Here is a 26,792-nt window from a genome sequence, read left to right as displayed (position 1 = left end):
CCATCTCCACTTTTGTGCTGCTTGCCTAATCTGCCTTTTAAATCTCAAAAAAGAATGATTTAAGACATACCCTACACTAATATGGCCCCATTAACATAACAAAGAAAACCCTTTTTCCAAATGGGATTATAACCACAGGTATAAGGTTTGGAATTTGTAACACATATTTTTGAGGGACACAATTCAATCCTTAACAATAACCAACGTGATTAACTGGAAAAAAGTCAGGAGCTGCTTCTGCTTACATGAACTTTGAAAGCTTGCACAGTGTTATCCAGAAGAAGGATGTTGCACACCACCTCTGTATGCAGTCTGTCTCTCGCCAACTCAGATGCTCTTACATTGTAGGTTCTGCCAGCAGGCAATCGGAAACGTGAGGTCATTACTGTTCACACAAGGTCTAAGTTAGATGGGAAAAAAAAAGAAAACAAAGCTTTAATGAAAAAATAGAAGACACGATGTGGTTTTAAAAGACAAAATGATTATACACTTTTCAATTAAGACAGGTAAAAATTTTGAAACATTGAGATAAAAATTACAGGTATAAAGTAGACACCATACAGTTTATCATCTAAACTTAAATTACAAGATGTCTTGAAGGAATGTTTTATTGCTTTGTTTTTAACTGTTCCAGCAAGAACTTTTAATATACAAACAAATTCTTCAGGAAGTCACATTCCAATTCAAAACATGTAAACTTAAGAGTAGCCAAAAAAGGGGTGTGGGGAGGTTGTAAATTCCTCACGGATGCAAGTATTTAAACCATTACAGAATGACAGCAGGAGAAAAGATAACTGTGTAGAGCCCTTCTCTTTTTTAAAATTTATGATTTGGAAGAAACATGGAGTTTTTTTTTAAATACAGTAACCTTCATTTTAATTATCCTCAAACTCAACATAATTCTGAAAGTTATTCTTAATAAAACAAAATAGAAAACTAAGAAAACTTATTCTTGCTTTTGAATTTTTAACCGAAGAGGAAATGATTATTTGTAAAAGGTGGAGTACCTGAGAGATACAGTTAACGTGCTCAGCTGCTAACTGAAAAGTTAGAGGTTCGAGTCCACCCAGAGGTACCTCGGAAGAAAAGCCTGGCAATCTATTTCTGAAAAAAAAAAAATCAGCTACTGAAAACCCTACAGAGCACAGTTCTACTCTGACATACACGGGATTGCTCTTAGTCAGAGTCAACTGGAAGGGAACTGGTGGTGTGGTGACACTTTTAATCAGAATTAAAATATTCCAGCTTAGCCTCTCCATAGCACACTGTGTTAGTGTCAAAATCAAAAGCAGAAAACCAACATTCAACATTCTGTCAGAATGCTTCCTTTCACCAAAGAGTACATTCGAATGGCCACCAAACGCCTGAAAAGATGCTCAGTGTCATTAGCCATCAGAGAGATGGAAATCAAAACCACAATGAGATACCATTTCACTCCCACTAGGATGTCTAAGATTTAAAAAAACTGAAAATAACAAATGTTGGCAAGGGTGTGGGAAAAGTGAAACCTTTACTCATCGCTGGTGGGAATGAAAAATGGTACAGCCATTGTGGAAAACAGTGCGGTGGTTCCTCCAAAAACTAAAAATAAAACTATCATACCCAGTGCCGTTGAGTCGATTCCTACTCATAACGACCCTATAGGACAGAGTAGAACTGCCCCACAGAGTTTCCAAGGAGCACCTGGCTGATTTGAACTGTTGACCCTTTGGTTAGCAGCCATAGCACTTATCCACTACGCCACTAGGGTTTCCAAATGGCCCAGCAATTCCGCTTCTAGGTATACACCCAAAAGACTTGAAACCTGACACTCAAACAGAGACTGATACACCAGTGTTCACTGCATCACTGATCACAATAGCCAAAAGGTGGAAATAACCAAAATGCCCATCAACAGAAGAATGGATAAACAAAATGTGGTACACACAACAAACTACTACTCAGCCAGTAGGAGAAATGAAGTCTTGATATATGCTACAATATGGATGGAGGTGGAGGACATTAAGCTGAGTGAAATAAAGCCTATCACAAAAGGACAAATATTGTTATGACCTCACATATATAAAAAGATAATATTAGGAATTGAATTGAATTCCCAAAATATGTTATAAATCCTAATCTGTGGTTATAATCCGATTTGGGACTTGGTTGTCATTGTTATGTTAATAAGATAGGATTAGTGTGGGCTGTGTCTTGAGTCAATCTCTTTTGAGATATAAAAGAGATTAAACAAGGAAGAGTGAGCAGAGACGGGGTAAGACAAATGACAAGACACATGGAGATCTCCAAGTAAGTAGAAAGCAGAAGCTGAAAAGGGCATTCCTCTGGAGTACACGGAGAGAGAAAGCCTTCCCATAGAATTTGGACTTTTAGTCTCCTAAATGGTGAGAACACAAATTTCTGTTTTTAAAAGCCACCTACTTGTGGTATTTCTGTTACATAATAGCACTAACACTGAATTTGGTACTGGAGAGTGGGGTGCTGTTCTAATAGAGAGCTAAAATGTGGAAATGGTTTTGGAATTGGGTAATGGGTAGAGGCTGCAAGAGTTTTAAGGTGCCTAACAGTAAAAGCCTAGATTGCCTTGAAGAGACTGCTGGTAGAGTTATGGGCAACAAAGGCAATTCTGGTGAGGGGTCAGAAGGAAGTGAGGAGAGCCACGGAGAAAATTTCTATCATCTTAGAGAATACAAATGACACCAGCAACAAAATGCTGCTAGAAATGTGGACAGCAAATGTGCTTCTGGTGAGGCTTCCAAAGACAACGATGAACATGTGACTGGACGACAGAGAAAGAGCGATGCTTTTAAGGCAGTGGCAAAGAGCTTGTCTGAGTTATGGTCAAATGTTTGGGGGAAGGTAGAACTTGTTAGTGATGAACCTGGATATCTGGCTGATGAGATTTTTAAACAAAATCTTAAAGAGGCCATGAGGTTTCTCTTTGCCATTTACAGTAAAATTCAAGAGGAAGGAGATGGACTTAAAAATGAACTGCAGAAAACAGAACTTACAGATTTGGAAAATTCTGTTGTACAAACTAAGGACACGTGTCCTAGAATGGTCACTAGGAACGTAGCTATACAATCTTCTGTTAAAAAGACTAAGCCTGTGACTGATGGATCTAACCAGTTACCACAGCAGAAAACTCATCAGCTTAGACTGAAGAGGACACAGAAAGAATGAAATGAAAGAATGCTGTCTACCTCTTGGAATTCTACAGACAGGAAATACGCCAAAGGAGCTACCTCTTGTTGTCCTCCAAGAAAAGAAAAGGACCATCCCTGGAGCAGCTCAGTGATCAGCAGAATCATTGGAAGGCACACAGGAAGCAGGGCTTTCTGGGTTTCAATGGGTGGTGCCACGGTCTTCTGGATCTCCAAGAGCGGGATCACAGCCTCCTAGGTTTCAAAGAGTTGGATTCTCACCATCTTGGTTTCAGAGTGCGGGGCTGCTATTAAGGTGTGCCAGGGAAATGGAGCTGCTGCCCAAAGCTGAAGGGGTGGGGCTGCCATGCCAAAAGAACAGAGAAACAGGGGGCTGCCAGGGCAGAGGTGGTGGGGTCATTACTCAGATGGACTAGGAGAATGGGACCGTCCAAAGTGGAGGAAGCAGAGTAGAATCCAGAAGGTGAGGCCAACACCCAGAGTCTGAAGAACAGGGCCATTGCCCAGCTGGCCTAAGAGAAGAGGGATTATTTTCAAGCCTGGAGAGCTAATTTAAATTGTTCTGCTGGGTTTCGGACAAGCTTGGTGCCTGTCATCCCTTCTTTCCCTCCAAATTCTCCCACTTGTAGTGGAAATATCTACATTGTACCTGTTCCACCATTGTACTTTGGAAACAGACAACTCTTAATTTAGATTTCACAGGTTCACAGATGAAGAAGAATTTAGGCCAGAATGGAATACACCTAAAGTCTCACCCATATTTGATTTAGATAATTAACTATATGAGATTTTGGATTTAGAGTTGATTTAAGAATTTTGGGATGGTGTGATGGGGTGAATGTGTTTTGCATGTGGCAAGGATATGAATTTTGAGGGGCCAAAGAGTGGGATGATATGGATTGAACAGCATCCCCCCAAAACATGGGTTGTAAATCCTAACCTCTTTATGCCTATGGTTATAATCCCATTTAAGAATGGGTTGTCTTTCTTATGTTAGTGAGACAGACTTAGCGTAGGGTGTATCTTGAGTCAATTTCTTTTGATATATAAGAGATTAAACAGCAAGTGAGCGAGCAGAGATGGGGTAAGACAGATGCCAAGTTACATAGAGAGCCCAGGAAGCAGAAGCTGAAGAGCCTCTAGAGCTGATAGAGAGGGAAAGCCTTCCCCTAAAGCCGGCACCCTGAACTTCAACTTCTAACGTCCTGAACTGTGAGAAAATAAATTTCTCTTTCTTAAAGTCACCCATTATGGTATTTCTGTAACAGCAGCACTAGAAAACTAAGACAGACAAGAAAAGGCAAATGTATAGAGAACAAAGTTTACTAGTGGTTACCAGGGGCATAAGAGAGGGGGAAGGGTGGATTAACAGTGATGAAAATATTGGATTAAGGATAAGGTTGCATAGCTAATTATTATAATTGTTATCAACAAGTTGTATACCTGGAAAAAGTTGAACTGGCAAAAGTTCTATGATAGATGATCACTACAACCAAAAAAAAAAAAAAAGAGTAGCTGCTGAGACTTCCTCTGCCCAACCAAAAATCTCATGGGATTTGGTTTCTTGGTTTGGAGGTTTAGGGTCATGGATTCATGGGACATCCCAGTTAGCTGGCCTAATAATATGTTTAGTGCTTCTACTGTACCTCCTAGTATGATGTGTAGTGCCTAGGGTATTAAAAATCTTACAAGTGGCCATCCAAGGCACAACTGGCCTCCATTCTTCCAGAATGACAGAGGAAGGACAGTCAGGAATAGGAGGAGGATATGGCATGTGTGCCTAACTGCCTCCATGAACAACTGCCTCCTTTGCCATGAGACCAGAGAACTTGATGGTGCCCAGCTACCATTACTGAACATTTTGATCAAAGATTTCATAGTAGAATCCTCATCAAAAGGAGGAAAAGGCAGAACAGAATTTCAAAGTCTCATGGACTCCAGACTTCCTAGAGCCATGAAGACTGAATGAATCCTTGAAACTACTGCCCTAAAATAATCTTTAAACCTTAAACCAGAAATATTCCCTTAAGTCTTGTTAGTTTAACCAAACAACAGGTTAATCCTTTCATGGCCCGTGGTACATATGGTATACCACCCACTTTTTCCAGCTCTCAGGTTCTTTAGTAGTGTACTTTCAGGATTATACTTTTACACAGTGCCCTCCAGTGGGGACTTACATAATGGTGAAGGGCAAATGAAACATTAGTTGACACAAAACAGCTGGGGTATGAGGCTTGCAAGTAAGGTAGTACAACCAGGAAGTGTGACTGCTTAAAAATTTTTCTCTTTTGGCTTTTGTACCCCTAGCCTTGTAAATATGTAAGCATATTTATGGTTTCCTGGGTGATAGTTAAGCAGCCCTGGTAGGTTTCTGCATATGTGTGTGTCTCTGTGTCATATTTGAAAAACTGGAGTTCCTCATGTAACCTAATGGAAGATGCCATGAAAAACATCAGCAACCAAGGTCCAGAGGTACTGACGGGCTCCCGCTAATTACGGGATTCAAGATCATTATAACTTCTGCAGTAACCATGTAATATGAGACACTATTTCTAAAAATCCATATTACTAACCAAAATCTAAGCACACTCCTTGACTCAGCATGTGTCCATTAATGAAAACACATGGTATTGAGAAAAAAAAAATTTTTAAGCAGAAAATAATTGGATCTTGAAAGGGTTAACTAGTAAAAAATGTCTGCCTTGAGCATTATGCTCTTTTAAGAACTATCTATACGGAATCAAATTGATACAGCAACTTGAAAGATTAGATAGGAAACTTAGGGGGCAGTGAATTTATGATAATGGGGAGGAACGACTCAGAAAAGGAGGGTGACAACCTGCAGAATGTAATCAGTGTAACTAAATGCTACACGTATAAACTGTTGAAATGGTGTATGTTTTGCTGGGAATATTCTCAACAATAACAAAATAAATAAAAATATTTTAAAAAGAAAATCCTATGAACAGTTCCACTCTGTAACACATGGGGTCACCATGAGTCGGAATCGACTAGAGGGCAATGGGTTTTGTTTTGGTTTAAGTTTCAATGTGGACTCTGAAGCCATATCAATGAACGTTCTTTCTCTGTGATATTAAAAACCATGGGTCTGTCTTGCGGATTGAATGGATGCTTACCCATGTGTGATTCTATAACGCTTGGTCATTCTGAAAATACTGATTCACTGACATATGTGGCTCTTCCAAACATTTACACATTTCATCATATTAGAAATCACATTTGTTAATAACACCACCAATCTTCTAAAACAATAAGTCATGGGAAGTTCTCAAGTTTCCATGAGAGCCAATTTTTAATTTTTGCTAGGATTGGAATCGACTCGACGGCAGTGGGTTTAGGAAGCTTGCATTTAACTATTCATAACAAATACTGTCAATTGTTTTCCTTTACGCTCATGGGTTCATTTTTGAGAACATGTCTCCCAAAAGCGTAAATACAAATACCCATAGTTTATTAGTAATTTATTCAATTAAAAATGTTCTCTTAAAACAAAAAGAAGACTAGTTTGCAACTTAAATAATCTTTCAAGAGTTTTTGCTCAAGACAACCACCACAATTTGGTGTGCAGCAGAAGAGATTTATGTAAACTCTTGATTTGTCACATAGAACACTGAAAAACTACATATTCAAGGGTCAAGCTTTATCAGAATAATATCTTTTTCTCTGCATCATTAAAAATAAAGAATATTACACCCAGAATTCCTCAGTTGCAGAACAGGCATTTTTATCAGGTGCACAAAGGACATATAAAAACTCAAGAAATTTCTAAGGAAAAAACAAAACAAAACAGTATATTCACTGACCACTGAGCTAGAAAATCTCTGGAGTAGGAAATGAATTATACTACCAAATAATCTATGAGTCAAAGAAGAAATCACAAGAGAAATTAGTAAATACATAACTAAATCATGAAAATACAACATGTAACAACTTGTGGGATACAGCTAAAGCAGTGCTTTAGAAATTTTTAGCTTTAAATACATACATGAGCAAGAAGAAAGATTCAAAACATTAATTTAAGCTTGTAGCACAAGAAACTAGAAAAAGAATATCAAATAAAATTCTAAGAAACTAGAAGGAACAAAGCAGCAGCTGCAATCAATGAAAAACAAACCAGACTTAAAAGAGAGGAAAAAATCAAAGCCAAGAGTTAGTTCTTTATAAAATGAATGAAATTAATAAAAGTCCCTAGTAAGGCTGATCAAGGGAAAAAAAAGGGGCGGGGGGGAGAAAATATAGATTACCAAGATCAGGAATGAAAAGTGGACATAACTTCGCATCCACTAGATATTAAAAAGATAAGAAAATTCATTAAAAAACAAACCTCCAAAACTAACATAAGAATAAATATAAACTGTGAATAGTACTATGTGAAAATTATTCAAAGCTTGTAAATAGACTAAAGAGATTACTGGGTGTTCTTTCAGTGGAGGCTGGGTTTACATCTTTGATTGTGCTGTTTTACAACTCTGTTAGGTTAGCTTACAGATTTTTATACAACAGAAACACAAAAAATTTCTGTCACCATAAAATCTTATCTAAAAAATGCATAAAGGAAGTTCTCTAATAGAAAGGGAATGATAAAATAAGGAATCTTGGAAGATTAAGAAGAAACAAATAACAAAAGAGTATAACAGAAATTTGTTCTCCTGTTGTTTATTATGTTTGACAATTCAATCAAAAATTATAACATTGCCTTGTGTGTTTCTCAACATATGTAAAGGAAATATTTAAGACAATTATGTTGGAAACAGGAAAGAGTAAGGAGTAAAAAGGTAAGTAAGCATTCTATATGTGACTCGAACAGGTAAAATGTTGACACCAGTAAACTATAACAATCTGTGCATGTATATCATGTATATAAGCAAGCACTAAAAAGCTATATAGATACAGTAAAAAAAGCTGGACAGAAAAAAATAGAATTCAAAAAAATGCTCAAGTAAACCACAGGAAAGCAGAGAAATAAAAAACACAGGGAACATAAAAAAACAAATAAAATGGCAGTCCTAACCCCTAACATATCAATAATCATATTAAAGTGAAGCTGTCTAAAAACACCAATTAAAAGGCAAATTGGAGTTAAAAAAAAAACAAAATTGACCCAAGTACATGTGGTCTACAAGCAACTCTCCTTAAATATAACAGTATAAGCAGGTGGAAAGTATAAAGATGGAAAAAGATAATCATGTAAAGAAAAAAGTGACTATATTAATATCAGATAAAGAAGGTATCACGGCAAAGAAATACATTACATAATGATAAAAGGGTCAATCTACCAAGAAGATGTAGCAATCCTAAATATGTGTGCACCAAACAGGGCTACAGAATATGTGAATCAAAAATTGATAAAACTAAAAGGAGAGACAGACAAATCCACAATTATAAATTATAATTAGAGACATCAGCACCCCTCTCTCAACAACTGATAGAATAAGCAGACAGGAAATCAGCAAGGATACAGAAGAACTCAAGGAGCCCTGGTGGTGCAATGGTACAGTTCAAACCCACCCAGTGGCACCACGAGACAAAGACCTGGTGATCTGCTCCCATAAAAATTACAGCCTAGAAAACCTTATGGGGCAGTTCTACTTTGTCACACAGGGTCGCTATGAGTTGAAAACCAACTGGACACTTAACAATAACAGAACTCATTAACACAATCAACTAACAGAATCAACTAACAGGATCTAATAGACATCTATAGAACACTACACAAAACAGTAGGATACACATTTTTTTCAAAGACAAACAGAGCATTTACCAAGATGGATCATATCCTGAGCCCTAACATACCCTGAAGGTCCCCAGGTGGCTGAAACTGTTTGCACTCAACTGCTAACCTAAAGGTTGTCTGTTCAAACCCACCCAGGGGTACCGTCAGAGAAAAGGTCCAGCAATCTGCTGCCGTTACACTTACAGCCAAGAAAACCCTATGGAATAGTTTTAGTAGGTAACACAGGGTTGCCACTAATCGGAATTGATTTCACGAAAAATAGCAACAAACATATCCAAAGCATAAACAAATCTAAACATGTTTAAAAGAACTGAAATTATACAAAATGTGTTCTCTTAGGACAATAGAACCAAACTAGAAATGAACAAGAGAAATATAACAGGAAATTTTCCAAATGCATAGAAACTAAACAACACACTTCTAAACACAAAGGACAAAGAGAAAAAAATCTCAAGGAAAATTAAATATATACATACATATTGAATTGACTGCCATATGGTAATATACAAACACCCATGAGGAAGACCAGTTAATACAACCAAACTCTAAGGCAAAAGATGAAGAAATTGAAGATTTTTACCAACTTTTGCAGTCTGAAATTGATCACACATGCAATCAAGATGCATTGATAATTACTGGTGATTGAAATGTGAAAGTTGGAAACAAAAAAGAAGGATCGGTAGTTGGAAAATACAGCCTTGGTGATGGAAACAAGGCATCATAGACTTTTACGAGACTAACGCATTCTTCGTTGAAAATACCTTTTTTCAAAAACATAAACAGTGACTATACACATGTTAACTCACCAAATGGAATGACACAGGAATCAAACAGACTACGTTTGCAGAAAGAGACAATGGAAAAGCTCAACATCATCCTTCGGTTTCAACTTAAGCTTGCTTATGACCAACTGATGGAACAGATCATCAATTGTTCATATGCAAGTTTAAGGTGAAACTGAAGAAAATTAGGACAAGTCCATGAGAGCCAAAAGATAACCTTAAGTATATCGCACCTCAATTTTGAGGCCATCTCAAGAACAGATTTGACACATTGAACATTAATGACCAAAGACCAGATGAGTTGTGGGATGACATTACACAGGAAGAAAGCAGGAGGTCATTAAAAAGACAGGAAAGAAAGATCAAAATGGACGTCAGAAGAGACTCTGAAACTTGCTCTTGAATATAGAGTAGCTAAAGCAAAAGGAAGAAATAATGAGATAAAAGAGATGAACAGAAAATTTCAAAGGGCATCTTTAAAAGACAAAGTATTACAATTAAACGTGCAAACACCAGGAGTTAGAAAACCAAAACAGAACAACATGCTCAGCATTACCCAACCAAAACAGAACAACATGCTCAGCATTACCCAAGATTGAAAGAACTGAAGGAAGCATCACGAGAAGATGGAAAGAATACACATAGCCACTGTACCAAAAAGAACTGGTTGACATTCAAACATTTCAGGAGGTACATATGATCAAGAACCAATGGTACTGCAGGAAGAAGTCTAAGCTACACTGAAAAGACTGGTGAAAAACAAGGCTCCAGGAGTTGATGGAATACCAATTGAGATGTTTCAGCAAAAGGATGCAAAGCTGGAAATGCTTACAAATCTATGCCAAGAAATTCAGAAGACACTTACCTGGCCAATGGACTGGAAGAGATTCATATCTGTGTCCATTCCCAAGAAAGGTGACCCAACAAAATGTGGAAATTTTTTAACAATATCATGAATATCACACACAAGTAAAACTTCGCTAAAGATCTGTTTGCAGCAGTGTATCAGCAGGGAACTGCCAGAGATTCAAGCCGGATTCAGAAGAGGATGTGGAATGAGGAACATCACTGCTAATGTCACACAGATCTTGACTGAAAGCACAGAATACCAGAAAGATGTTTACCTGTAGTTTATTGGCTATGCAAAGGCACTCCACTGTGTGGATAATAACAAATCATGGATAACATCATGACAAATGGAATTCTAGAACACTGAATTGTGCCCATGAGGAAACTGTACGAAGACCAAGAGGCAGTTGTTTCAAAAGAAAAAGGGGATACGGTGTAGTTTAAAGTCAAGAAAGGTGTGCAACAGGCTTGTATCCTTTTTTTTTTTTTTAATAATTTTTATTGTGCTTTAAGTGAAAGTTTACAAATTAAGTCAGTCTCTCACATAAAAACTTATATACACCTTGCAACATACTCCCAATTACTCTCCCCCTAATGAGGGTCGGCAGTTGGGATCCGCAAGGTGCTCCTTAGAACCTCTATACTGCAGTTCTACTCTGTCCAATAGGGTCCCTATGAGTCGGAATCGACTCGACGGCACTGGGTTTGGTTTTTTTTTTTTGGTTTAACAAGACAGCCCGCTCTCTCCCTCCACTCTCTCTTTTCGTGTCTATTTCGCCAGCTTCTAACTCCCTCTACCTTCTCATCTGCCCTCCAGGCAGGAGATGCCAACATAGTCTCAAGTGTCCACCTGATCCAAGAAGCTCACTCCTCACCAGCATCCCTCTCCAACCCACTGTCCAGTCCAATCCATGTCTGAAGAGTTGGCTTCAGGAATGGTTCCTGTCCTGGGCCAACAGAAGGCCTGCGGGCCATGACCACCAGGGTCCTTCCAGTCTCCGTCAGACCATTAAGTCTGGTCTTTTTATGTGAATTTGGGGTCTGTATCCCACCACCGCTCTCCTGCTCCCTCAGGGGTTCTCTGTTGTGTTCCCTGTCACAGCAGTCATCTGTTGTAGCTGGGCACCATCTAGTTCTTCTGGTCTCAGGATGATGTACCCTCTGGTTCATGTGGTCCTTTCTGCCTCTTGGGCTTGTAATCACCTTGTGACCTTGGTGTTCTTCATTCTCCTTTGATCCAGGTGGGTTGAGACCAATTGATGCATCTCAGATGGCTGCTTGTTAGCGTTTAAGACCCCAGACGCCACTCTTCAAACTGGGATGCAGAATGTTTTCTTAATAGGTCTTATTATGCCAATTGACTTAGATGTTCCCTGAAACCATGGTCCCCAGACCCCTGCCCCTGCTACGCTGGCCTTCAAAGCATTCAGTTTATTCAGGAAACTTCTTTGCTTTTGGTTTAGTCCAATTGTGCTGACCTCCCCTGTATTGTGTGCTGTCTTTCCCTTCAACTAAAGTAGTTCTTTTCTACCAATTACTGAATACCCCTCCTCCCACCCTCCCTCGTAACCACAAAACAATGTTTTCTTCTCAGTTTAAACTATTTCTCAAGTTCTTATAATATTGCTCTTATACAGTATTTCTCCTTTTGCAACTCACTAACAACACACAAAAAAAGACATCAAAATGATAGCACTAAATTCATACCTATCCATAATTACCTTGAATGTAAATGGACTAAATGCGCCAATAAAGAGACATAAGGTGGCAGAATGGATTAAAAAACAAGATCCGTCTATATGCTGCCTACAAGAGACACACCTGAGACTTAGAGACACAAACAAACTAAAACTCAAAGGATTGAAAAACTGTATCAAGAAAACAATCAAAAAAGAGCAGGAGTTGCAATATTAATTTCTAACAAAACAGACTTTAACGTTAAATCCACCACAAAGGATAAGGAAGGACACTATATAATGATTAAAATAACAACACACCCAATTGGCAAAATAATTCTATTATGAAAACATTCTGCATCCCACTTTGAAATGTGGTGTCTGGGGTCTTAAATGCTAACAAGCGGCCATCTAAGATGCATCAATTGGTCTCAACCCACCTGGATCAAAGGACAATGAAGAACACCAAGGTCACACGATAACTACGAGCCCAAGAGACAGAAAGGGCCACTTGAAATAGAGACTTACATCACCCTGAGACCAGAAGAACTAGATGGTGCCCAGCCACAACCGATGACTGCCCTAACAGGGAGCACAACAGAGAACCCCTGAGGGAGCAGGAGAACAGTGGGATGCAGACCCCAAATTCTCATAAAAAGACCAGTCTTAACGGTCTGACTGAGACTAGAGGAATCCCGGCGGTCATGGTCCCCAAACCTTCTGTTGGCCCAGGACAGGAACCATCCCCGAAGACAACTCATCAGACATGGAAGGGACTGGACAATGGGTTGGAAAGAGATGCTGACGAAGACTGAGCTACTTGTATCAGGTGGACACTTGAGACTGTGTTGGCATCTCCTGTCTGGAGGGGAGACAGGAGGGTAGAGAGGGTTAGAAACTGGCAAAATCGTCATGAAAGGAGACTGGAAGGAGGGAGCGGGCTGACTCAATAGGGGGAGAGTAAGTGGGAGTATGGAGTAAGGTGTATATAAGCTTACATGTGACAGACTGACTTGATTTGTAAACTTTCACTTGAAGCACAATAAAAATTACTAAAAAAAAAAATAACAACACACCAAGAAGATAAAACCATACAAAATATTTATGCACCCAATGACAGGGCTGCAAGATACATAAAACAAACTCTATCAACACTGAAAAGTGAGAGAGACACCTCCACAATAATAGCAGGAGACTTCAACACACCACTTTCAGCGAAGGACAGGACATCCAGAAAGAAGCTCAATAAAGACACGGAAGATCTAAATGCCACAATCAACCAAACTGACCTCATAGACATACACTGAATGCTCCACCCAACAGCAACCAAGTATGCTTTCCTTTTAGTGCACATGGAACATTCTGTAGAATAGAACACATATTAGGTCAGAAAGCAAGCCTTAGAAGAATCCAAAACATTGAAATATTACAAAACATCTTTTCTAACCATAAGGCCATAAAAGTGGAAATCAATAACAGGAAAAGCAGGGAAAAGAAATCAAACACTTGGAAACTGAACAATACCCTGCTCAAAAAAGACTGGCATATAGAAGACATTAAGGATGGGATAAAGAAATTCAGAGAATCCAATGAGAATGAAAACACTTCCTATCAGAACCTTTGGGACACAGCAGAAGCGGCGCTCAGAGGCCAATTTACATCAATAAATACACACATCCAAAAAGAAGAATGGGTCAAAATCAAAGAATTATCTAACTTGAACAAATAGAAAGACAGCAACAAAAGAAACCCACAGACACCAGAAGAAAACAAATAATAAAAATTAGAACTGAACTAAATGAAATAGAAAACAGAAAAACAATTGAAAGAATTAACAAGATCAAAAAAGCTGGTTTTTTGAAAAAATCAAGAAAATTGATAAACCATTGGACAAACTGACAAAAGAAAAACAGGAGAGGAAGCAAATAACCAGAATAAGAAATGAGATGGGCGATATTACAACATACCCAGCTGAAATTAAAAGAATCATATCACATTACTATGAAAAACTAGTGTGTCCTAGAGACACACTACCTACCTAAACTAATACAAACAGAGGTAGACCCATAACAAGAGAAGAGATTGAAAAGGTAATTAAAAAACTCCCAACAAAAAAAAAGCCCTGGTCCGGACGGCTTCACTGCAGAGTTCTACCAAACTTTCAGAGAAGAGTTAACACCACTACTACTAAAGGTATTTCAAAGCATAGAAAAGGACCGAATACTACCAAAATCATTCTATGAAGCCACCATATCCCTGATACCAAAACCAGGTAAAGACACCACAAGAAAAGAAAATTATAGACCTATATCCCTCATGAATGTAGATGCAAAAATCCTCAATGAAATTCTAGCCAGTAGAATTCAACAACATATCAAAAAAATAATTCACCATGACCAAGTGGGATTCATACCAGGTATGCAGGGATGGTTCAACATCAGAAAAACAATTAATGTAATCCATCACATAAACAACATAAAAGACAAGAATCACATGATTTTATCAATTGATGCAGAAGAGGCATTTGACAAAATTCAAGGTCCATTCATAATAAAAACTCTCAGCAAAATGGGAATAGAAGGAAAGTTCCTCAACATAATAAAGGGTATTTATACAAAGCCAACAGCCAACATCACCCTAAATGGAGAGAGCCTGAAAGCATTCCCATTGAGATCGGGAACCAGACAAGGATGCCCTTTATCAGAGCTCTTATTCAACACTGTGTTGGACGTCCTAGCCAGGGCAATTAGGTAGATAAAGAAATAAAGGGCATCCAGATTGGCAAAGAAGAAGTAAAAGTATCTGTATTTGCAGATGACATGAACTTATACACAGAAAACCCTAAGGAATCCTCCAGACAACTACTGAAACTAAGAGTTCAGCAGAGTATCAGGATACAAGATAAACATACAAAAATCAGTTGGATTCCTCTACACCAACAAAAAGAGCATCGAAGAGGAAATCACCAAATCAATGCCATTTACAGTAGCCCCCAAGAAGATAAAATACTTGAGAATAAATCTTACCAGAGATGTAAAAGACTTATACAAAGAAAACTACAAAACACTTCTGCAAGAAACCAAAAGAGACTGACATAAGTGGAAGAACATACCTTGCTCATGGATAGGAAGACTTAACACTATAAAATGTCTATTCTACCAAAAGCGATCTATACATTTAACGCAATTCTGATCCAAATCCCAATAACATTCTTTAATGAGATGGAGACACAAACCACCAATTTCATATGGAAGGAAAAGTGGCCCCAGATAAATAAGGCATTACTGAAAAAGAAGAACAAAGTGGGAGGCCTTACTTTACCTGATTTTAGAACCTATTATACCGCCACAGTAGTCAAAACAGCCTGGTACTGGTATAATAGCAGATACATGGACCAATGAAACAGAATCGAGAATCCAGACATAAATCCATCCACATATGAGCAGTTGATATTTGACAAAGACCCCAAAACAGTTCAATGGGGAAAAGACAGTCTTTTTAACAAATGGTGCTGACATAACTGGACATCCGTCCGCAAAAAAATGAAACAAGACCCATACCTCACTCCATGCACAAAAACTAAGTCAAAATGGATCAAAGATGTAAATATAAAATATGAACTGATAAAGATCATGGAAGAAAAAATAGGGACAACGTTAGGGGCCCTAATACATGGCATAAACCGTATACCAAACATTATAAAGAATGTAGAAGAAAAACTAGATAACTGGGAGCTCCTAAAAATCAAACACTTAAGTCTTCAGCAAAAGAGTAAAAAGTCTACCTATAGACTGGGAAAAAGTTTTTAGCTACGACATTTCCGATCAGCGCCTGATCTCTAAAATCTACATGATACTGCAGAAACTCAGCTGCAAAAAGACAAATAACCCCATTAAAAAATGGGCAAAAGATATGAATAGACACTTCACTAAAGAAGACATTCAGGTAGCTAACAGATATGAGGAAATGTTCACCATCATTAGCCATTAGAGAAATGCAGATCAAAACTACAATGAGATTTCACCTCACTCCAAAACGGCTGGCATTAATCCAGAAAACACAAAATAATAAATGTTGGAGAGACTGTGCAGAGATTGGAACACTTATACACTGTTGGTGGGAATGTCAAACGGTACAACCACTTTGGAAATCAATTTGGCGCTTCCTTAAAAAGTTAGAACTACCATACGATCCAGCAATCTCACCCCTTGGAATATATCCTGGAGAAATAAGACACTTTACACGAACAGATACATGCACACCCGTGTTTATTGCAGCACTGTTCACAATAGCAAAAGATGGAAGCAACCAAGGTGCCCATCAGCGGATGAAGGGATAAATAAATCATAGTATATTCACACAATGGAATACTACGCATCGATAAAGAACAGTGAGGAACCTGTGAAACATTTCATAACATGGAGGAACCCAGAAGGCGTTATGCTGAGTGAAATTAGTTGCAAAAGGACAAATACCGTATAAGACCACTATTATAAGAACTTGAGAAATAGTTTAAAGTGAGAAGAAAACATTCTTTTCTGGTTACGAGGGGTGGGAGGGAGGGAGGGAGGGAGGGAGAAGGGTATTCACTATTTAGATAGTAGATAAGAGCTACTTTAGGTAAAGGGAAAGAGCACACGATACAGGGGAGGTCAGCACAATTGGACTAAACCAAAAGCAAAGAAGTTTCCTGAATAAACTGAATGCTTCGAAGGCCAGCGTAGCAGGGGCAGGGGTCTGGGGACCATGGTTTCAGGGGACATCTATGTCAATTGGCATAATAAAATCCATTAAGAAAACATTCTGCATCCCACTTTGAAGAGTGGTGTCCGGGGTCTTAAACGCTAGCAAGCAGCCATCTATGATGCATCAATTGGTCTCAACCCACCTGGATCAAAGGAGAATGAAGAACACCAAGGACACAAGGTGATTACGAGCCCGAGGCAGAAAGGGCCACATGAACCAACGACTACATCATCGTGAGACCGGAAGAACTAGATGGTGCCCGGCTACAACAGATGACTGCCCTGACAGGAAACACAACAGAGAACCCCTGAGGGAGCAGGAGAGCAGTGGGATGCAGACCCCAAATTCTCATAAGACCAGACTTAATGGTCTGACTGAGACTAGAAGGACCCCAGTGGTCATGGCCCCCAGACCTTCTGTTGGCCCAGGACAGGAATCATTCCCAAAGCCAACTCTTCAGACAGGGATTGGACTGGACAATGGGTTGGAGAGGGATGCTGGTGAGGAGTGAGCTTCTTGGATCGGGTGGACACTTGAGACTATGTTGGCATCTCCTGCCTGGAGGGGAGATGAGAGGGTGGAGGGGGTTAGAAGCTGGTGAAAAGGACAAAAAAGAGAGAGCGGAGGGAGAGAGTGGGCTGTCTCATTAGGTGGAGAGTAATTGGGAGTGTGTAGCAAGGTGTATATGGGTTTTTGTGTGAGAGACTGACTTGATTTATAAACTTTCACTTAAAGCACAATAAAAATTACTTAAAAAAAAATAAAAAGCCTAGCAGATAAATGAACAAAGAATTGGAATAATGTATGCAAGAAGAAATTAGTAAATAAACATGAAAAAAAAAAAGGTCAACCACATTATCACTCAAAAGAAATTAAAGCTAAAATGAAGTACCATCTCTAGGGAAGCTGCTGGTAATGCAAATTGGTTGAGGTCTACAGTACCTTCTATGAAACCTTTTGGCCAGAAATGTTTTGAATTTTAAAATATTTAAATTATAATAGAGAGGTAATATGGCACGAATACCTTTATGAAGTGAAATTCCTGCTTGGGTATAGGGTAGCACCCTTTATTGAACTACATTGTTATTTAAATTTTCTTTAGAAGACCTTACGAATGTTCACTGGAAGTGAAATAAATGAAGACTAAACAGCTTCACATCAGCTCACGTCAAGTTTTGCTGCCAAAGTGGTTGCAAAAACTTGTTTTTCAGGGCTTTGGAAGCTTCAGAATTGCATATAAGGAACTGTTGGCCTATACAATTCTTTTTGGAAACAATATGCTAACAAAAGACAAAACCCATAAAAATACCTAGATGCAAGGTGACTAATAGTATCAGAATCACATGAGGAAGCTTTTTTAAATCACAAAAGCCTTCCCAATGAAGATTCCCTAACAGCTACTGTAAGTAAGTCACTATAACTGACAGCAGTATGTATTAGGCTAGAAATGGTAAAATAGACTGGAAATGTCAATAAACCAAGTAGAGAGATTTTCTATTACAATGTAAATATGACAATTTGGAAATCTTTATAGTTGGTGATAATGATAATGTACTCCCATACTAGAGAAACACCTAAAAAATAGATCCAAAAAAAAAAAAACTCATTACGTTTAAAACTGATTATTTCTCAAATAATTTTAATTCTCTTAGAAAATCCATTCATTTTATTCACTCAAAGTTTGTTGTTGTTGTGTGCTGCTGAGTAGATTCCAATTCAGAGCAACCCTGTAGGACTGAGTAGAACTACCCCATAGGGTTTCCTGGACTGAAACCTTTGCAGGAGCAGGCTGCCAGGTCTTTTCTCCCACACAGCACTGGTAGATTTGAACTGCCAACCTATTGGTTAGCAGCCAAGTGCTTAACTGTTGCACCACCAGAGCTCCTTACTCAAAGTTTAGTCAGTATTAATTAGCACTCGTTGCACTGTGCTTTAATAATCACCAGGGAATATCAGGCGGTAAGCTTGGAGAGATAGACAGGTGTGAATCATGAATTTAGATTTTATCTTACAGGCAGATGGAGGAACAATGAAAAGCTCTGGGTAGGAGTATAATGTGATCAGAAGCCAATGTCAGATTACTCTGGCTAGAGTTTGGAGAAGGATAAAGGGCAAGAGAAATGGCAGAATGCACTTTAAGGAGATTACTGCCAAGACTCCAGGCAAGGCCTGATGAACTTTTAACAATTAACATCAAGAAAATTGTAAATAATCCCAAATAATTTCAGAAGTTTTGCCCCAATTGCCACACTGAAGTTCAACTGGTGATAGGGCTGTTGAATGTAATCTACCACATAAATAGAATAAATGAAACAATTCACACGGTCAGCTCAATCGATGCAGAAAAGGCATTTGAGAAAGTCCAATATCCATCCCTGATAAAAACTCTCAATAAAATAGGAATTGAAGAAAAATTCCTCAACATAATAATGGACATCTATACAAAACCAACAGACAACATCATTCTCAATGGAAAGAGGCTGAAGCATTCTCCCTTGAGAACAGGAACAAGACAAGGATGCCCTTCAGCATTTAAGACTGTGCGAGAAGTCATAGCTAGAGCAGTTAACGCAAGAAAAAGAAAGAAAAAGCATCCAAATTAGAAAGGAAGAAGTAAAACTAGCCCTATTTGCAGATATGATCCTATACATAGAGAAGTCCAAAGATTCCACAAAAAAACTACTGGAATAGAAAGGTTCAGTAAAGTGGCAGGATGTAAGACAAGCATACAAAAGTCAGTTTGATTCCCATACACCAATAAATAGAACTATGAAAAGGAAATCAGGAAAGCAATACCATTTATAATAGCCTCTAAAAAAATAAAATTCTTAGAAAAAAATCTAACCAGGGACACATACAACTTATATAAAGGAAACTACAAAACACTACTGCAAGAATCCAAAAGAGGCCTACATAAAAGGAAAAACATATCATGCTCATGGATAGGTAGGCTCAACACTGTGAAAATGTCAATTCTACCGAAAGCAATCTACAAATATAATGCAATCCTGATCCAACTGCCAACAGCATTCTTTAATGAGATGGAAAAACTAAGCACCATCTTTATATGGAAAGAGGCCCTGGATAAGTTAAGTATTATTGAAAAAAAACAATCCAGAAGGACTTTCACGATCTGACCTCAGAACCTACTATACACGTATGGTACTGGTACTGGTACAACAGACACACTGCCCAATGGAACAGAATCAAGAACCGAGATGTAAATCCATCCACCTGTGGCCATCTGATCTTTGACAAAGGCCCAAAGTCCATTAAATGGAGAAAAGACAGTCTTTTTAACAAATGATGCTGGCAAAACTGGATGTCCACCTACAAAAAAAGTTGAACATGACCCATACCTCACACTATACACAAAAAATAATTCAAAACGGATCAAAGACCTAAATACAAAGCCCAAAACTATGAAGTTCATAGAAGGAAAAACAGGATCAACACTAGAGGCCCTAAAATATGGCATTAATAGGATACAAACCACAACCAAAACCACACAAGCTCCAGAGGATAAGCTAGCCAACTAAGATCTTCAAAATTAAACACTTATGCTCATCAAAAGACGTCACCAAAAGAGTAAAAAGAGAACCTACAGACCGGGAAAAAAAATTTGGCTATGACATATCTGACAAAGGTCTAATCTTTAAAATCTCCAGGAAAATCTGACACCTCTACAACAAAAAGACAAATAATGCAATTAAAAAATGGGCAAAGGACAAGAACAGACACTTCACCAAGGAGACATTCAGGCAGCAAGCAGAAAGATGAGGAAAGGCTTGAGATCACTAGCCATCAGAGAAATGCGACTCAAAACTACAATGAGATACCATTATACCTCGACATTACTGGCACAAACTCAAAAAAAAAGAAAACAACAAACGCTGGAGAGGTGCTGGGGAGCTTGGAACTCTTATGCACTGCTGGTGGGAATACAAAACGGAACGATCATTTTCGAAAATGATATGGCACTTCCTTAAAAAACTAGAAATAGAAAATACCATATGATCCAGCAATTCCACTCCTAGGAATATATTCTAGAGAAAAAAGAGCCATCGCACAAATAGACACACGCACACCCATGTTCACTGCAGCATTATTCACAATAGCAAAAAGATGGAAACAACCTAAGTGCCCATCAACAGGTGAATGGATAAACAAACTATGGTACATACACACAATGGAATACTATGCAACAATAAACAACAATGATGAATCTCACAACATGGATAAATCTGGAGGGCATCAAGTCAGTCACGAAAGGATAAATACTATATGAAATCACTATTATAAAAACTCATGAAAAGCTTTACACACAGAAAGAAACAATGTTTGATGGTTATGAGGGAGGGGAGGCGTGGAGAGGGAAAAACAGGAACTAGATAGTAGATAAACAGTAACTTTGGTAAAGTAGGTACCAGGGAAGTCAGCACAACCTGACCAAAGCAAAGTCATAAAAGCTTCACAGACACATCCAAACTCACTGAGGAACGGAATTACTGGGCTGAGGGCTGGGGACCATGGTCTCGGGGGACATCTAGCTCAATTGGCATAACACAGTTTATAAAGAAGTTGTTCTCCATCCGACTGTGGTGAGTAGCATCTGGAGTCCTTCTGAAAACCTGTGTGTGGCCATCTACGATACATCTACTGGGCCTATTCCAGCTGGAGCAAGAGAGAATAAAGAAAACCACAGAGACAAGGGAAAGGTTAGGCCCAAGGACTAATGGGCCACAACTACCACAACCTCCACCAGCCCAAGCCCAGATGTACTAGATGGTGCTCAGCTACCACCACTGAATGCTCTGACAGGGATCACAACAGAGAGTGCCAGACGGAGCAGGAGAAAAATATAAAGCAAAATTTAAATTAAAAAAAAAAAGACCAGACTTACTGGTCTGACAGTGACTGGAGGAACCCCTGAGACTACGGCCCCTGGACACCCTGCTAACTCAGAGCTGAAGACACTCCTGAAGACCACCTTTCAGCCAAAGATTAGACCAAACCAAACCAAACCCGTTGCTGTTGAGTGGATTCCGACTCACAGCAACCCTATAGCACAGAGCAGAACTGCCACATAGAGTTTCCAAGGAGCGTCTGGTGGATTCAAACTGCCGACCTTTTGGTTAGCAGCTATAGCACTTAAACACTATGCCAAAGAGTAGACAGGCCTATAAAAATAGGCAATAACACACAAGAAACGTGTTTCTTAGTTCAATTAGGGATACGAGACCAAACGGGCAACACCTGCCCAAAAGCAAAGATGAGAAGGCAGGAAGGGATATGAAAACCGGAAGAACAGGCAGGGAGAAAGGGGGAGAGTGTTGACACAATGTGGGGATTGCAACCAATGTCAGAAAATTTGTGAATAAATTTTAAATGAGAAACTAAATTATGCTGTAAACTTTTACCTAAAACACAATAAAATTAAGCAAACAAAAAAAACTTGACCAAAATAAAACTGAAATTTTGGACTGAAAATAAATAAAACTGCTATTTTTTAGCTGCGAAAGTACATGCAACTCAGCTTCTTAGGCTCCAACTTCCTCATCTACAAAAAGGGAATACTACTACCAATTACACAGGGTTGCTGAAAGAATTAAATCAAATATACTAAAAAACACCTAGCAGAATTTGACAAGGAACCGGGTGGCACAAGCAGCTTATGATCGGCTGCTAACTTAAAGGCTGGCAGTTTGAAGCCACCACCCAGGCACTCTGCAGAAGAAAGGCCTGCCACAATGCTTCTATAAAGATTATGGCCAAGAAAACCCTATGAAGCAGTTCTACTCTGTAACACATGGGGTTCCCATGAGTCAAGGGCTGACTCCATGATAGGTAACAACAACAGTGTTCAACAAATACTAGTTTCATCCTTTTCTCTTGTTCTTCCATTTTTCATCTAAGCTACTGAAATAAGGGAGGTGAGGTCTTTCACTTGACCACAAAATCTGAAGAAGTGGTCCAATTATGCACCAGAGGACTTTCAGTGCGGACAGTCAGGTAGGTCATTAATGAAAAATGCTTCATGAGAGCACTCGTTCATACAGACGGAGGTGAACGTACATGAATTACACAAGTAAAAGGGCCTAAGAAATTGAAGTAAAAGTTTAAGTAATTAGAATTAGACAGCCTAATAGTATACCCACATAAGAACATGTTGCTATATTAAAATAAACGAAAAAGGGGTGGGCTCTCTATATACTGAAACCAAAGATCTTAAAGGTATATTGTTAAATGAAAAAAATTCATATAAGATATTAATATATGGTGATGGAAAAATCACACTGATTAAGGGTTAGGCTGCACAGATGATTAATGTAATTGCTGTCAAGAAGTTGTACACCTGTAAACAACAACCACAACAAAAAGAGTAGCTACTGAGGCTGCTTGACTACAATCAAATACCTCATGGGATTTGGTTCCTTGGTCTGCAGACTTAGGGTCATGGTTTCATGGGACAAACCAATTAATTCACCTAATAACATGTTTAGTGTTTCTGTTCTACCTCCTAGTATGCTGAGTAGTACTTGGGATCTTAAAAGCTTGCAAGCGGCCATTCAAAGCACAGCAATTGGTCTGTATTTGCCTGGAGCCATCAGAAGATCAATGAGAGTCAGGAACAGGAGGAAGAAATAGAATGTGTGGCTAATTGCCTCCATGAACAACTATCTTGCCTCCTTTGCCATGAGACTGTAAGAACTAGACAGTGCCCAGCTACCATTACTGAAAATTTTGACTAAAGATTCTATAGATGAATCTTTGATTAAAAGGGGGAAAATGCAGAACAGAATTTAAATTTCTCATAAAATCCAGACTTTCTGGAGCCATGGAGACTGGATGAACCCCTGAAACTATTGCCTTGAGATAATCTTCAAACCTTAAACCAAAAATATTCCCTAAAGTCTTCTTAAAACCAAACAATAGTTTAGCTTAACTAGTAAAGAATGTCTGCCTTCAGCATTTAGGTCTTTTAAGAACTATCTATATGGGATCGAAGTGACTACAGCAATTTTCAAGATTAAACAGGAAACTTGGGGGCAGTGAGTGTATTGTTAATGCGTGAGGAACAACTCAGAAGCAGAGCGTGAGAATGGATGCAGAACTTGTAAGAATGTAATCAATATTACTGAACTGTACATGTAGAAACTGTTTAATTGGTATATGTTCTGCTGCATATATTCTCAACAACAAAAATAAAAAATAAATCCATTGATATAGCATGCTACTTTACACAAAGTAGGGAAAATAATAATCTATATTTGTGTTACATTTGCATAAATACTGCTAGAACTTACATATTTTAAAAAGTGGTTACCTATAAAGAACACAGACAGGTGGGACAGACAGGGAAAGAGTAGTAACAAGGCTTCTCAGTATATAACCAAAACTAAACCCACTGCCATGGAGTCCATTCTGACTCGTAGTGACCCTATGGGACAGAACAGAACTGCCCCATAGGGTTTCCAAGGCTGTAAATCTTTACGGGAGCAGGCTGCCACATCTTTGTCCCGTGGAGTAGCTAATGGGTTCGAACTGCCGACCTCATGGTTGTGAGTCAAGTGCTTTAACCACTGCATCACCAGGGTTCCTCTCTCAATATATAACTTTTTATATTATTTTGATATTTGACCCAACTAGCCATATTACCAATACAAAAATGGAAATAGTTTAAATAAATTTAAAAAGTAACTGATTCTCAATAGCCAAAAGGCAGAAACAACCCAAATGTCCATCAATAGATAAGCAAAATGTGCTACATATATACAATGGAATACCATCCAGGCATAAAGAGAAACGAAGTTCTGATACATGTTTTGACATGAACCTTGAAAACATTATGCTGAGTGAAATAAGTCAGACACAAAAGGTCAAATATTACATGACCCCACTTATATGTAATACCTAGGATAGGCAACTGAGGGTTTCCAAGTGCTCTCTCGTCTTTGTCAAGAAATTTAGAAGACAACTACTTGCCCGACTGACTGGAAGAGATCCATACCTGTGTCCGTTCCACAGAAAATCGATTGAACAGAATGCAGAAATTATCAAACAATATCATTAATGTTACGTTAGCAAAATTTTGCTGAAAATAATTTAAAAACAACTACAGCCTTGTATCAACAGGGAGGTGACAGAAGCTCAAGCCGGATTCAGAAGAGGACATGGAATGAGGGATATCACTGCTAATGTCAGATGGGTCCTGGCCAAAAGCAGGGAACACCAGGAAGATGTTCACCTGTGTGTTAACAACTACGTTAAGGCATTCAACTGTGTGCTGTTGTCAGGTGCCATCAAGTTGGTTCTAACTCATAGCAACCCTATGTCCAACAGAGTGAAACACTGCGTGGCCCTGTGCCATCCTCACAATCACTGAGATCATAATAAATTATAGATAATATTACGAAGAATGGAATTCCAGACCACTTAATGGTGCTCATGCAGAATCAAGACACAGTCATTAGAACACCGCAAGGGGATACTGCATGGTTCAGGATTGGAAAAGGTGTGCAGCAGGGCTGTGTCCTTTTACCTTACTTATTCAATTTGTATGCTGAACAAATAATCCAAGTAACCTGACTATATGAAGAACACAGCATCAGGACTGGAAGACTCATTCACTACCTGTGATATGCAGATGACACATTCTTGCTTGTGTAACCTGGCCCCACAAACCCCCTGGCATACCTGTGCAAGAAACCTTCCCCACCCAGGGTACCTGCACAGCCTCCATCTTGCCACCTAATCACACAAAAGCCCTGCCCCCCCCCCCTTCTGGGAGTCAGATCTGAGGACCTTCCTCCCTGCTCCTTGCTCTGCGCACTGCATCTAAACTTACTTTGTTTTATTCAAAGTCCGTTGTCCAGATTATCGGTAGATCTGAGTGAGCCAGACAAGGATCCACATTCCCCGGTTCGATAACAACTTGGCGACCCAGATGCGACTGTTAGAGGATCATGGAGACCCTCCATCCAGAGCCCACCACCCCCTCGCCCTCAAGTGGGATCTCCACCGATCCTCAGAGCACACGGAACCTCTTGTTCGTGACTGAGGCGGCAACTGGCCTCAGGAAATTTTATTTCGAGAATTAGGAAACAACTCAGGTTTGGACATCCACTAAATAAATGCCCTTGAGATTTCTCTTCTTAAGTGTAAGTGCTTGGGGGTTTTGAAGTAGGAGAGTATCTGGAGGATTGAAGGTGGGACTATGACATTCCCATTATGGGGGATTGAGGCTCCACTGAGATATCCTTGTTTTTCATCCTACCGCCACTCCCCTAGGCGACGGCAGAGAAAAGGCACCCTAGTTTTGGTTCACTGCGGTCCTGGTTCTGGTTCTAGTTCTGAGTAAGAGTGTGTGTGAGTGAGATATGGGCAACAAATTTAGTGTTCCGGAATGTTCCCCTTTTAGGTTGTATACTTAAAAACTGGTCCTCTTTAGTTATGAGTCTATGAAGAAGAAGAAACTAATTTTCTTTTGTAACACTGCCTGGCCACAATACAAGCTGAGGTCCAACAAAAAGTGGCCGAAAAATGGGTTGCTGAGCTATCATACCATCTTACAGCCAGACCTGTTTTGAAAAAGAGAGGAAAAATGGGATGAAATTCCCCATGTACAGAACTTTACGTGTCTCTGGCAAAACAAAAACCTACAAATACAGTGTAAGCTGATGGTGCAGACTGCAGGGGCAGAGGGCGGCAGATGGGAAACTCTCAGTCCTTCCGTGGCGAGTGAGCCATACCCCTTCAGCCCTCTGCCTCCACCTGTACCCCCTCCTCCTTATCCACCTGGAGGTGTAGGACTGGTTCC

The 26,792-nt window shown here is 39.1% G+C and overlaps 1 protein-coding gene across 9 annotated transcripts in view; it reads right to left on the bottom strand.

Annotated features, from left to right (window-relative positions):
• Window positions 1-26,792, bottom strand: part of PTPN4 (protein tyrosine phosphatase non-receptor type 4) — a 239,006-nt gene that overhangs the window by 186,742 nt on the left and 25,472 nt on the right. For 6 of the 9 annotated variants that reach the window (XM_064287299.1, XM_064287297.1, XM_064287295.1 and 3 more), the window contains one exon: window positions 246-400. In XM_064287299.1, the coding sequence (XP_064143369.1) occupies window positions 246-383 (138 nt within the window). In that variant the 5' untranslated portion in view covers window positions 384-400. Of the gene's footprint in view, window positions 1-245; window positions 401-1,007; window positions 1,718-3,245; window positions 3,399-26,792 lie in introns of those variants that run through there. The other 3 variants (XM_064287296.1, XM_064287298.1, XM_064287303.1) reach the window with 3 other exon arrangements.

The sequence above is a fragment of the Loxodonta africana genome, chromosome 6, assembly GCF_030014295.1.
Source record: "Loxodonta africana isolate mLoxAfr1 chromosome 6, mLoxAfr1.hap2, whole genome shotgun sequence".
Lineage (NCBI taxonomy): Eukaryota > Metazoa > Chordata > Mammalia > Proboscidea > Elephantidae > Loxodonta > Loxodonta africana.
This window is presented reverse-complemented; position numbering and strand designations above follow the sequence as displayed.